Source organism: Dipodomys merriami, unplaced genomic scaffold (genome assembly GCF_024711535.1).
Source record: "Dipodomys merriami isolate MVZ:Mamm:240054 unplaced genomic scaffold, mDipMer1.0.p SCAF_151, whole genome shotgun sequence".
Lineage (NCBI taxonomy): Eukaryota > Metazoa > Chordata > Mammalia > Rodentia > Heteromyidae > Dipodomys > Dipodomys merriami.
The window spans coordinates 2,573,538-2,585,578 of NW_027202838.1; the positions used below are offsets into that span (position 1 = coordinate 2,573,538).

At 47.2% G+C, this 12,041-nt stretch overlaps 1 protein-coding gene across 1 annotated transcript; it reads left to right on the plus strand.

The window, feature by feature from the left end:
* The first annotated feature begins 241 nt into the window (after positions 1–241).
* Positions 242–8,169, plus strand: LOC138827147 (adenosine 5'-monophosphoramidase HINT1). The gene is made up of 3 exons (XM_070022625.1): positions 242–432; positions 2,803–2,907; positions 7,854–8,169. The coding sequence occupies exons 1-3, from the start codon at positions 322–324 to the stop codon at positions 8,016–8,018; spliced, it is 381 nt and encodes a 126-aa protein (XP_069878726.1). The 5' UTR covers positions 242–321; the 3' UTR covers positions 8,019–8,169.
* Positions 8,170–12,041: the final 3,872 nt, after the last annotated feature.

Consider the following 12,041-nt stretch of genomic DNA (forward strand, 5'->3'; position numbering starts at 1 on the left):
ACCCACAGGCAAATGAGGGCAAGAATCAGTCATTGCATCCCGAGGGAGAAGTGGGGAAGACAAGACAGGAAGGGGACCCCGATGGCTCCCCCCGCCTTGCGGGACTCCCCCCAGCCGCGAGCGGTGCTTCCCGCGCGCGGGCCGCGCGGACGCCAGTGCGCACGCGCAGACGGCGGGGGCGCGCGAGCAGCGGTTCGTGCGCGGGCTCGGCGCAGGGCGCGCGCTCCCGACGCTGCCGCCGCCGCCGCCGCCGCCTCCACCGCCCGGGGATCCTGTCGGCTCTCGACTTCCCCCTGGCCGCCGTACGGGAGGGAGGCCGAGATGGCCGATGAGATCGCCAAGGCTCAGGTCGCCCGGCCTGGTGGCGACACGATCTTCGGGAAGATCATCCGCAAGGAAATCCCCGCCAAAATCATTTTCGAGGACGACCGGGTACGGCGTGGGGACTCGCCGGCTCTCCCCGCCGCGAGTGGGTGGGGGGAAAGCGGAGAGCGGCCACAGCGGGCCCGGCCGACCTGGCCCGGCGCCCCGCGGCGGCCTCCCGGCGCGTGCCGGCGCTCCGGTTACGCGTTATCGGCCCCGGGGTGCGGCGGGCGGGATCCGGCGGGGCCTGGACGCCGCGGGGCCGGCTTCCCCGGGGGACCGCCCGCCCCGGCCCTCGCAGGTGGCGGCAATCTCGCCCGCGCTCTGCCCGGCCGGACCCGGGGGAAACCCGATCGCGCCCGGCCGCCACGTGGGCCCGGGCCTCCGCGATCTCCCGCGCGCGGCTCCCGCGGCACCGCCCGCCCCGCGCCGCGCCCTGCGGGCCGCCGGGGGAAGCCCCCCGGCCCGGCCCTGCGTCGCGATCTCCTCCGACCGCCCTCACCTCCGCACCCGCGGACGGTTCCTGCGGGGGGCAGGAAATCTGTGAACACCCGCCGACCCAGCTCACTAGTTCTGAGTGAGATCCCCGCGCGGGTCACCCACCCGGGTCAACTAGTTCCTGCACGGTGTGTGCAAGGGTTCGGGTCTCGGATCCAAGCTGGGCCAGGGGTCGGCTGGCTTGGGGAGAAGTTCCACAAGCCGTCTGTGAAATTACCTTGGGGAAGGGAGGGGAGGCAAGAGAAGAAAAACCGGTCGCCTGTACTTAGGAGTGAGAGCATTATCTAAGGTTCAGTTCGGTTCCTTGAGGTGAATGTGATTTCAGTATCTTTACGTGTCACTGGTTAGGAAGGAAGTGTATTTTTGAAAACGTAATTTAAAAGCGATTGCCTTTTATATCTAAGTAGTTATGGACATGACCTATGAACTCCAGTGATGCAGCATTTTTTGAGGGAGTAGCCAGTAAAATTACTCTGGACAAACACGAAAGGTTCTCTTGGGCAATCTCCACCTTCCACAGACAACAAGAGATTTAAATTAAAAAAATTTTTTACAAGTATGCTCTGTGTATGTCTATTTATAGCTTCTGGTGTGGTAAATAATTGGCTAACTGCTTATACTGTTCAGTTTTACAATAGGGAATGGATGTAATATATATATGTGTAATATAATATACATATATATATGTTGAATAAAGTGGGAAGAATCAAACATGTTACTGCTGAAACCGATCAGTACCTGTGGTGGAAAAACAAATTTCATAACCAGGACTGTTATGAGCCACACCTCCAGTCTCTCCAGGGGCACTGATGACTCACGCCTGTAATCCTAGCTACTCAGGAGGCTGAGATCTCAGGATCATGGTTGGAAGCCAGCCCAGGCAGAAAAGTCTCCAACAAACCACTCAGGAAACAGGAAGTGGTGCAGTGGCTCAAGTGGTAGAACACTAGCCTTGAGCTGAAGAGCTGAGGGACAGCTTTCAGGCCCAGAATTCAAGCCCCATGACTGGAAAAAAAAATTGTATATATGGTTGGGCTCTGGTTGCTCATGCCTGTAATCCTAGGTGCTTGGACGTCTGAGATGTGAGGATCCCCATCCAAGCCAGCCAGGGTAGCAAAATCCACGGGATTCACCTCCAATTAACCAATCAGAAAACTGAGAGTGGCACTGTGGCTCTAAGTGGTAGAGCCTTGAGCAGAAGAGCTCTGAGAAAGCGTCCAGGCTCTGAGTTCAAGCCCCATCACTGACAAAATTAGCATTTCAAGTTGAGCCACAAAAAAAGCATTTTAAGATAGACTTTAAATTGGAGGCAGTTGCCTCTCGGGAATGCAGTTGGAAAAGCCATGAGGGTAGTGAGCTAGGAAGGTTCGTGACAGGTGCTAGAAGATTGAGTTGCTTGTTTGCTTGAGATCCTCAGTGGGTTGGAGACATGCTACTTTCTACTCTTCTGGGATCACAGTTTAAATGTCACTGACTCAGAACCCTTGTCTAAGAATGTTCAGTCTAGCCGGGCGCTGGTGGCTCGCACCTGTAATCCTAGCTACTCAGGAGGCTGAGATCTGAGGATCACGGTTCAAAGCCAGCCCGGGCAGGAGAGACCATGAGACTCCTATCTCCAATAAACCACCAGAAAACCGGAAGTGGCGCTGTAGCTCAAGTGGTAGAGCGCTTGCCTTGAGCTGAAGAGCTGAGGGACAGTGCCCAGGTCCAGAGTTCACGCCCCACGACTGACCAAAAAAAAAAAAAAAAGAATGTTCAGTCTAACTAAGCCAGGCTTTTTTTTTTCTCACCTTCTTTTGGGACTTGCACAGCCAGTAGTAACTACATCTTTAAAATTGTTTTGCCGTGAGACTGTGGAACCTTGTATATGAATCAGTGCCTCCCACGTGGTTGTTTATTGAGGATGATATAGTACTAAAATTTGCATTTTCTCTTTCCTAGTGTCTTGCTTTCCATGACATTTCCCCTCAAGCACCAACCCATTTTCTGGTGATCCCCAAGAAACACATATCCCAGATTTCTGTAGCTGAAGATGATGATGAAAGTGTGAGTATATATCTACACTTGATTTTTCTTTTCCTGCTTTTTCAACTGAAAAGCTTTAGTTTTGTTCTTGGTGATAACACACTTAACTTCCTAAAGCCAATACAAAGGAAAACCAAAAAACCACTAGGTTACTTGACAGTATTGTTTCACTCTAATAAAACACGTAGCCGGGTGCCAGTGGCTCACGCCTGTAATCCTAGCTACTCAGGAAGCTGAGATCTGAGGATCACAGTTCAAAGCCAGCTGGGGCAGGAAAGCCCGTGAGACTCTTATCTCCAATAAACCACTCAGAAAACCAGAAGTGGCTCAGTGGCTCAAGTGGTAGAGTGCTAGCCTTGAGTTGAAGAGCTGAGGGACAGTGTTCAGGCCCAAGCCCCATGACTGACAAAAAAACAAACAACAAAAAATACACGTATTCAGAGCTAAAGTGCATTAGATGCCACAAGACTGATAATTTAGTGTAATATATGATTGAACTGGAGGAAAAAAAAACAGGTATAAGTAGGGAATATTGAAATGATACCTGAAATTTTAGCAACAGAAACCTTATTTATTTGTTTTTGCTGGTCCTGGGGCTTGAACTCAGGGCCTGGACACTGTCCCTGAGCTTCTTTTGCTCAAGACTAGCACTCTACCACTTGAATCAGGGTGCTACTTCTGACTTTTTCTGAGTAGTGTATTAGAAATAATTCCTGGGGGGCCAGCTTCAAACCTCTCTCAGGTCTCAGCCTCCTAAGTAGCTAGGGTTACAGGTGTGAACCACCAGTGTCCAGCTATGCAAAGCCTTGTAAAGGATAATTTCTGCAAAAACATCTGAGGCATAGTCAACAGAAAGTCACCAATATGGAACTTCATAGTCAGCAAATCATTATCCAAATCAGAGATCATGATATCCATACATGATGCCAGTAAACCCTCCAGTTCCCAGGTATGAACACACACACTTGGTATGTCTGAGGTTTGGTTTCTAGCTCCAGAAATTATAGCTGGAACTAGCAGTCTAGCCTGTGGGCCAAATCTGGCTGGCTGCCTGTTTTTACAAATACATTTTTGTTTTGTTTTTTGTCAGTTGTGGGGCCTGAACTCTGGGCCTGGGCGCTGTCCCTCAGCAATTCAGCTCAAGGCTAGTGTTCTACCACTTGAGCCACAGCGCCACTTCCAGCTTTTTCTGCTATGTGGTGCTAAGGAATCGAACCCAGGGCCTCATGCATACAAGGCAAGCGTTCTACCACTGAGCCACCTTCCCAGCCCCTACAAATAAAGTTTTATGGAACACAGTCACTAATTTGTTGAACTCTACTGTCCATGGTGCTTTTACACTACAGAATTGAGTAGCCTTGTGCGGGTACTGGGACTTGAACTCAGGGACTTTTGCTCTCGTGTAGCTTTTGCTCTTGTGTTCCTTTTGTGCTTAAGGCTAGTAATCTACCACTTGAACCACTTGAGCCATTCTTCCACTTTGACTTTTTGCTGTTGAATTGGAGATAAGAGGCTCATGGAAAGGCTGAGAATTTGGCTTAGTGGTAGAGTGCTTGCCTAGCATACAGGAAGCCCTGGGTTCAATTTCTCCGTACCACATATGCAGAAAAAGCCAGAAGTAGCGCTGTGCCTCTTAAGCAGTAGAGCACTAGCCTTGAGCAAAAGAAGCTCAAAGACAGTGCCCAGGCCCTGAGTTCAAGCCTGAGGACTGGCTCAAAAAAAAAAAAATTCATGGACTTTTCTGTTCAAGGCTGGATTTGAACCAAGATCTTCAGATCTCAGCCTCCTGAGTTGCTAGGATTACAGGTGTGAGCCATTGGTGCCTCATCTAGATATTAATTTTTAACTCAAACACTTGTACCAATCAGAGAGTTCAGCCAGGCACCAGTGGCACACACCTAGAATCAGCTCCTCAGGAGGCTTAAATCTGAGGATTACAGTTCAAAGGCAGCCTAAGCAGGAAAGTCTGTGAGACTAACCTCCATTTAACCACCAAAAAAAATCTGGAAGTGTCGATGTGGCTCAAGGGGTAGAGTGCTAGCCTTGAGCTAAAAAGTTTGGGGGACAGGACCCAGGACAAGTCCCAGGATAGGCATCCCCCCCAAAAAAAGCAAAGGCTAACGTGAGTGTCTAATGGTAAAGCCCAAGTCCATGACTGGCTTTGAACCGAAATTCTCAGATCTCAGCTTCCTGGGCAGCTAGGATTACAGGCGTGAACCACTAGTGCCTGGCCCATGAGACTCTTATCTCCAATAAACCACTCAGAAAACCGGGCAAAAAAGTCCATGAGGGGCTGGCTGGGAATGTAGCTTAGTGGTAGAGTGCTTGCCTAGCATTCATGAAGCCCTGGGTTCGATTCCTCAGTACCACATACACAGAAAAGGCTGGAAGTGGCTCTGTGTCTCAAGTGATAAAGTGCTAGCCTTGAGCAAAAGAAGCTCAGGGACAGTGCCCAAGCCTTGAGTTCAGTCCCTAGGACTGGGGGGGGGGGGGGGGGGGTGTTGGAGAAGACAAAAAAAAGTCCATGAGACTTTTCTGAGTTGAAGCCCAAATCTCTCAGGCTTTCCTGCCTGGGCTGGCTTTGAACCCTGATCCTCAGATCTCAGCCTCCTGCGTAGCTAGGATTACAGGCGTAAGCCACCAGCACTTGGCAAAGTGGGAGCTCTTTATTCCAGGGCAGCTCTTGTCTATAAGGATGATAGAATATTGATTTTTATTCAGTTAATTTCCTAAATTAGGGTTTTAAGAATCAGCTCCTTTTAAAGAGAAGACAAGGTTCTTTGCCAGAAAATAATTACTGAGTTAATGTTCAAACTCTGCTAACTCATAATGAAATGTGTGATCAATTCTAGTTCCCAGTGGATATAATTTAACTTTTAAATGGGAATTTTTGTTTGAAGTTGGCTCATGGAAATATAGGGCCCCCCCCCCCCATTTTTTTTTTTTTTTTTTTTTTTTTTTTTGCCGGTCCTAGAGCTTGAAATTAGGGCCTGGGCACTGTCCTTGAACTTCTCTGTGCTCAAGGCTAGCACTCTACCACTTGAGCCACAGCACCACTTCTGTTTTTTTCTGTGTATGTGGTACTGAGGAATCGAACTCAGGGCTTCATGCATGCTAGGCAAGCACTCTACCACTAAGCCACCTTCCCAGCCCCAGGTAGCCCTTTTTGAAAATAAAATTTGGTCATTATGCCTTTGTGGGGCTGCCTGGGAACTTCTTCAGTCATCAAAATATTTGATGACAAAACATTTTTCTTTCCCCATATAACTTCCTGTGTGTGACTTAGTAGATTTTGCTGTGGACATGGGAGGAACTGTTTGTCTCAGGACTTGTAGTGCCTGCCTGGGGGCAAACACATGGTCTCACTGTGGGTCATCCTGTTTTTGGCTTTTGGTACTGTGTATGGACAGTTTGTCTGTTTTCATAAGAAAATGACTTATTTGTTGCCAGCTTTCTTCCTTGATTAAAAAATTTAAAAGCCAGGTGCCCGTGGTTCACGCCTATAATTCTAGGTAACTCAGGAGGCTGAGATCTGAGGATCAAGGTTGGAAGTCAGTCCAGGCAGGATAGTGCTTGAGACTCTTATCTCCAGTTAACTACCAAAAAGCTGGAAGTAGAGCTGTGGCTCAAGTGGTAGAGTACTAGTTTAAGCTAAAGATCTCAGGGACAACACTTAGGTCCTGAGTTCAAGCCCCTGGACCAATACCAAAAACAAACAAAAAAAGTTAACATGAGAAGAGCTGGCTACACTTCCACTTCATTGCTTATGTTTCCCATGGACGGAGAACAAAGATGGTGTTCGTATCCTCTTTCACCAGCATTTTTTAAATTTTTATTTTTTTTGTCAGTCATGGGGTTTGAACTTTGAGCCTGAGTGCTTCCCTGAGCTCTTCAGCTTAAGGCTAGTGCTCTACCACTTGAGCCACAGCACCACTTCTGATTTTGGGGGGGTTAATTGGAGATAAGAGTCTCACAGACTTTCCTGTCCAGGCTGGCTTTAAACCAAGATCCTCAGATCAGCTTCCTGAGTAGCTAGGATTACAGGCATGAGCCACTGGCACCCGACAAACACAAGCATTTTCTTTTTTCTTTTTCTTAATTTCTTTTTTTTTTTTTTTGGTCATTTGTGGGGCTTGAACTCTGGACCTAGGCGCTATTCCTCAGCTCTTCAGCTCAAAGCTAGCACTGTAGCACTTGAGCCACAGTGTCACTTTGCCCAGCATTTTAACAAGCTTTCAAGAAAAGAAAAGGAAGGGGAGAGACCATTTCTATTGCTGTAGTAAACATCAGGATCTTGATATACATTTGATCAAAGCCATAATTTGATTTGATTTGGGGGGGGGGGCCAGTCTTGGGACTTGAACTCAGGGCCTAGGCATGGTTCCTTAGCCGCTGTGTTCAAGGCTAATGCTCTACCAGTAGAGCATACTTTTGCTAGTTAGTTGGAGAACAGAGTTTCATGGACTTTCCTACCTAGGTTGGCTTCGAACAGTGATCCTCACTCAGATCTTAGCCTTCTGAGTAGCCAGAATTGCAGCCATGAGCCACAGGTGCATGGCTTTTCATCTTTTTGTTTTTGTTTGTTTGTTTGTTTGGATCCGGTCGTGGGGCCTGAACTCTGGGCCTGGGCGCTGTCCCTCAGCTCTTCAGCTCAAGGCTAGCACTCTACCACTTGAGCCACAGCGCCACTTCTGGCTTTTTTCTTTTTGCTTATGTGGTGCTGAGGAATCGAACCCAGGGCCTCAGGCATGCAAGGCAAGCACTCTACCACTGAGCCACCTCCCTGGCCCCTCATCTTTATATATATATTTTTTTTTGACAGTGAAGCCAGCCTGGATCTTGTGATCCTGCTGTCTTAGCCTCTTAGATATTGGGATTACCATTAGGCTTGCCTTAATTTCATACTCTTAACTGGACTATTTTTTTTAATTTCTTGTGCTTAAGTCATGTGTTTTTTTCTTTTCCAGCTTCTTGGACATTTGATGATTGTTGGCAAGAAATGTGCTGCTGATCTGGGCCTAAAGAAGGGCTATCGCATGGTGGTGAACGAAGGTGTAGATGGCGGCCAGTCTGTCTACCATGTTCATCTCCATGTTCTTGGGGGTCGTCAGATGCACTGGCCTCCTGGTTAAGCATGCTCTGGGGTAACTTTCCTTCTCTAGGCAGAGATGAGTCTTGCAAGTTCTAATATGTTTTAAATGGCAGGTATTTTTTTTTCCTATGTATGGAACTACTAAAGACATTTAAAAACCTATGCCTAATAAAAGACTTCATTGCATGGTGTTAGAGTCTGGGAATTGATTTCTTATTTTAAGAAATATATTTGTTGGACAGCTGGGAATGTAGTTTAGTGGTAGAATGCTCACCTAGCATGCATGAAGCCCTGGGTTCAATTCCTCAGTACCACATACACAGAAAAAAACAGAAGTGGCGCTGTGGCTCAAGTGTAGACTGCTAGCCTTGAACAAAAGAAGTTCAGGGACAGTGCCCAAGCTCAGTTCAAGTCCCAGGATTGGCAAAAAAAAAAAAATTTTTTTGTTGGAATGAGAAGCTTCTCACATTTTCTCCCAATGTGCCCAATATTTGAACATTGAATTGTTAGAATAGAGTGACTGACCTGAGATAGAAGTATTGAAATGTTTGGTCCAGAATGTAGAAATTGTGGCGCTAAAGATAATGTCCAGACAACATGTTATATCTAAATTCTTAGGAGAGTTACGGAGAGATAAAGGATTTACTGGGCACGGATGGCTCACACCTATAATCCTAGCTACTCAGGAGGCTGAGATCTGAGGACTGTGGTTCAGAGCCAGCCCAGACAGGAAAGTCTGTGAGACTCATCTCCAATTAACCACCAGAAAACCAGAAGTGGCACTGTGCCTCAAGTGGTAGAGCACTTGCCTTACACTAAAGAGCTGAGGGACAGCGCCCAGGCCCAGAGTTCAAGCCCAGAACCAACAAAAAGGAAAAAAAAGGTTTGTCACAGAATCTCATGACTGAGTGAAATCAAATGATTGATACCCTGCTATTTGAATTTGATCTGGCTGGGTGTTGTAGTACATGTATATAATCCCAGCACTAGGGAGCTAGAGGCAGAAGAATTGTGATTACCAGCTGGCACTCTACCACTTGAACTATACCTCCCATTTCCAGCTTTTTGCTAGTTAATTGGAATAACAGTCTCTCAGAGTTGTCTGCCCCGGGTGACTTGAAAACATGATCCTCACATCAGCCTCCTGAGAAACTAGGATTACAGGCATGAGCCGCTGGCACCTAGCCTTTGAATAATCTTGATTTTTTTTTTTTTTCTCTTCAGAATGGTGGATTAAACTGAGGGTTTTAAGCATTTGCTAGGTAAGCATTTCAACACTTGAGCCACACCTCCCTTAAGCCTATATTTAGAGATGCTGATGAGCCAGTATGTGTTCCCAGAGTAAGTAGAATAGTAAAGAGCTACGTTTTATGTAGGAAGTTGAAGGGACAGAGAAACTAGTGATTTTGATGCTTTAGGAGCTATATTTTTATTTTTTATTTTTTTTTTTGTCGGTCGTGGGGCTTAAACTCTGGGCCTGGGCGCTGTTCCTCAGCTCTTCAGCTCAAGGCTAGCACTCTACCACTTAAGCTACAGCGCCACTTCCGGTTTTCTGGTGGTTTATTGGAGATAGGAGTCTCACGGTCTTTCCTGCCCGGGCTGGCTTTGAACCATGATCCTCAGATCTCAGCCTCCTGAGTAGCTAGGATTACAGGCGTGAGCCACCGGCGCCCGGCAGGAGCTATATTTTTAAATATCAGTCAGTCGGGTTTAGGCTGACTGAATACAGGACCCTTGATAGCCAGAAATTATCGTGACAAATTAAGAATTTTCAAGAAGGTGGGCTATGGTTCTACAGTGGAAATAAATAGGCAGGGGAGGGAGATGATCTTTTAATGATTGCGATCATTCAGAAGACACTTTAATACAATGTCCCAAGGTTATCTAACTTATTGGTTCTTGGATAAAAGACTGTCCATTACATTAGGTTAAACTGAGTGTTCTGCAAATAAAATGTACGATAATTCTTGTTTTTGTTGGTCTTGGGGCTTGAACTTGGTCTGGAGCTTTTTTGCTCAAGGTTAGCACTCTACCACTTTGAACCACAGCTCTTGTTCCACCCCTTTGCAGGTTAATTGGAGATAAGAGTATCATGGCTTTACCTGCCTGAGCTGGCTTGGAACTGGAATTCTCAGCCTAAGTAGCTAGGATTACAGGTGTGAGTCACTGGCACCTAGTGATTTACATCATCATCATTATTATTGGTCATGGGGCTTGAACTCAGGGCCTGGGTGCTGTCCCTGAGCAAATTTTTTTTTGGGGGGGGTCCGGTTGTAGGGCCTGAACTCTGGGCCTGGGCGCTGTCCCTCAGCTCTTCAGCTCAAGGCTAGCGCTCTACCACTTGAGCCACAGTGCCCTCTTCCAGCTTTTTTCTTTTTGCATATGTGGTGCTGAGGAATTAAACCCAGGGCCTCAGGCATGCAAGGCAAGCGCTCTACCACTGAGCCACCTTCCTAGCCCTCCCTGAGCAATTTTTGCTCAAGACTAGTGCTCTACCACTTTCAGCCACAGTGCCACTTCTGTTATTCTAGTGGGTAATTGGAGATAAGAGTCTCACAATGTCTCACAGACTTTTCTGCCCGGGCTGGCTTTGAACCAAGATCCTCAGATCTCAGCCACCTGAGTAGTTAGGATTACAGGCATGAGCCACCAACGCCCAGCTTGATTTATATTATTATTAAGTATACTGCAAGTCATCACAAGAATAGGAAGATCAGTTAACTTAAAATTATGCAGGGCAGGGCTGGGAAGGTGGCTCAGTGGTAGAGTGCTTGCCTTGCATGCTTGAGGCCCTGGCTTTAATTCCTCAGCACCACATAAGCAGAAAAAGCTGGAAGTGGTGCTGTGGCTCAAGTAGTACAGTGCTAGCCTCCAGCTGAATTGCTGAGGGACAGCGCCCAGGCCCAGAGTTCAGGCCCCACGACCGCCCCCAATTAGTAAATATGCAGGGCACCAATGGCTCACTTCTGGAATCCTAGCTACCCAGAAGCCTGAGATCTGAGGATCGATGAAGCCAGCATGGTTAGGAAAGTCCGTGAGACGTATCTCTAGTTAACCAGTAAAAGGCCGGAAGTGAAGCTGTGTGGTTCAAATGGTGGAATGCTGGCCTTGAGCCAAAAGGTTCAGAGAGAGTGCCCAGGTCCTGAGTTCAAGCTCAAGGACCAGCATGTACACACACACACACACACACACGTAAATCATAAAGAAGGAAAAGTGCCTTGGAGATCCATAGGTCTTTTAATTTTAATTAAATTTTTAATTTTAAATAATTGACCTATCTAAAAATTAATATTAGACTGTTGGCAGAGGGAAGGTGAAAAATGATTGGGCAGAACAAAATTGTGAGGGTTTTTGTTTTGTAAGTCCTGGGGCTTGAACTCAGGGCCTGGGCACTGTCCCTGAGCTGCTTTTGCTCACGGCTAGCACTCTACCACTTGAGCCACAGCGCACTTCTGGCTTTTTCTTTGTAGTGTGGTACTGAGGCATCGAACCCATGGCTTCATGCATGCCAGGCAAGCACTCTACCTACCACTAAGCCACATTCCCTAGTCTTCTTTTTAAATCTGGGTTTTGAACTCAAGACCTGCTTTCTAGGCAGAAATTTATCTTGATGCTTGCAAGGCCCTACGTGAAGGTACTTAATATGCTTTATAGTTGTTCATGATGATGACATTGCTAATTAATTACCATCCAGCAAAGCAGTTAAATTGCTTGAGTGCTCTGCAAATCTAATGCAGGAGGCAAGATAAGGCAGATTCAGAGGGTGAGACTAGCCTCTGGGATCAGGCCCAGAGGATTCGTAGCTCAGATTTACTAGCTTTGGTAATTTGGTGAATTATTTAATCTCACCTTACAGGAGAAAAATGACTGCACTGCAGAACTTCTGGAAGTGTCCAATCAATGCCTTCCGCGGTAGTGGTGGCTTGGTTTTTGTCACATTGCCAAGGAGACGGTTGCCAAGGAGACGGTCGCTGCTGGGAAATACTAAAATATTTTAATAGACGTGCCTCATTCCCAACTGGCAGTAAAGACCGGCCACTGGTTAAATACCAACGCAGGCTGG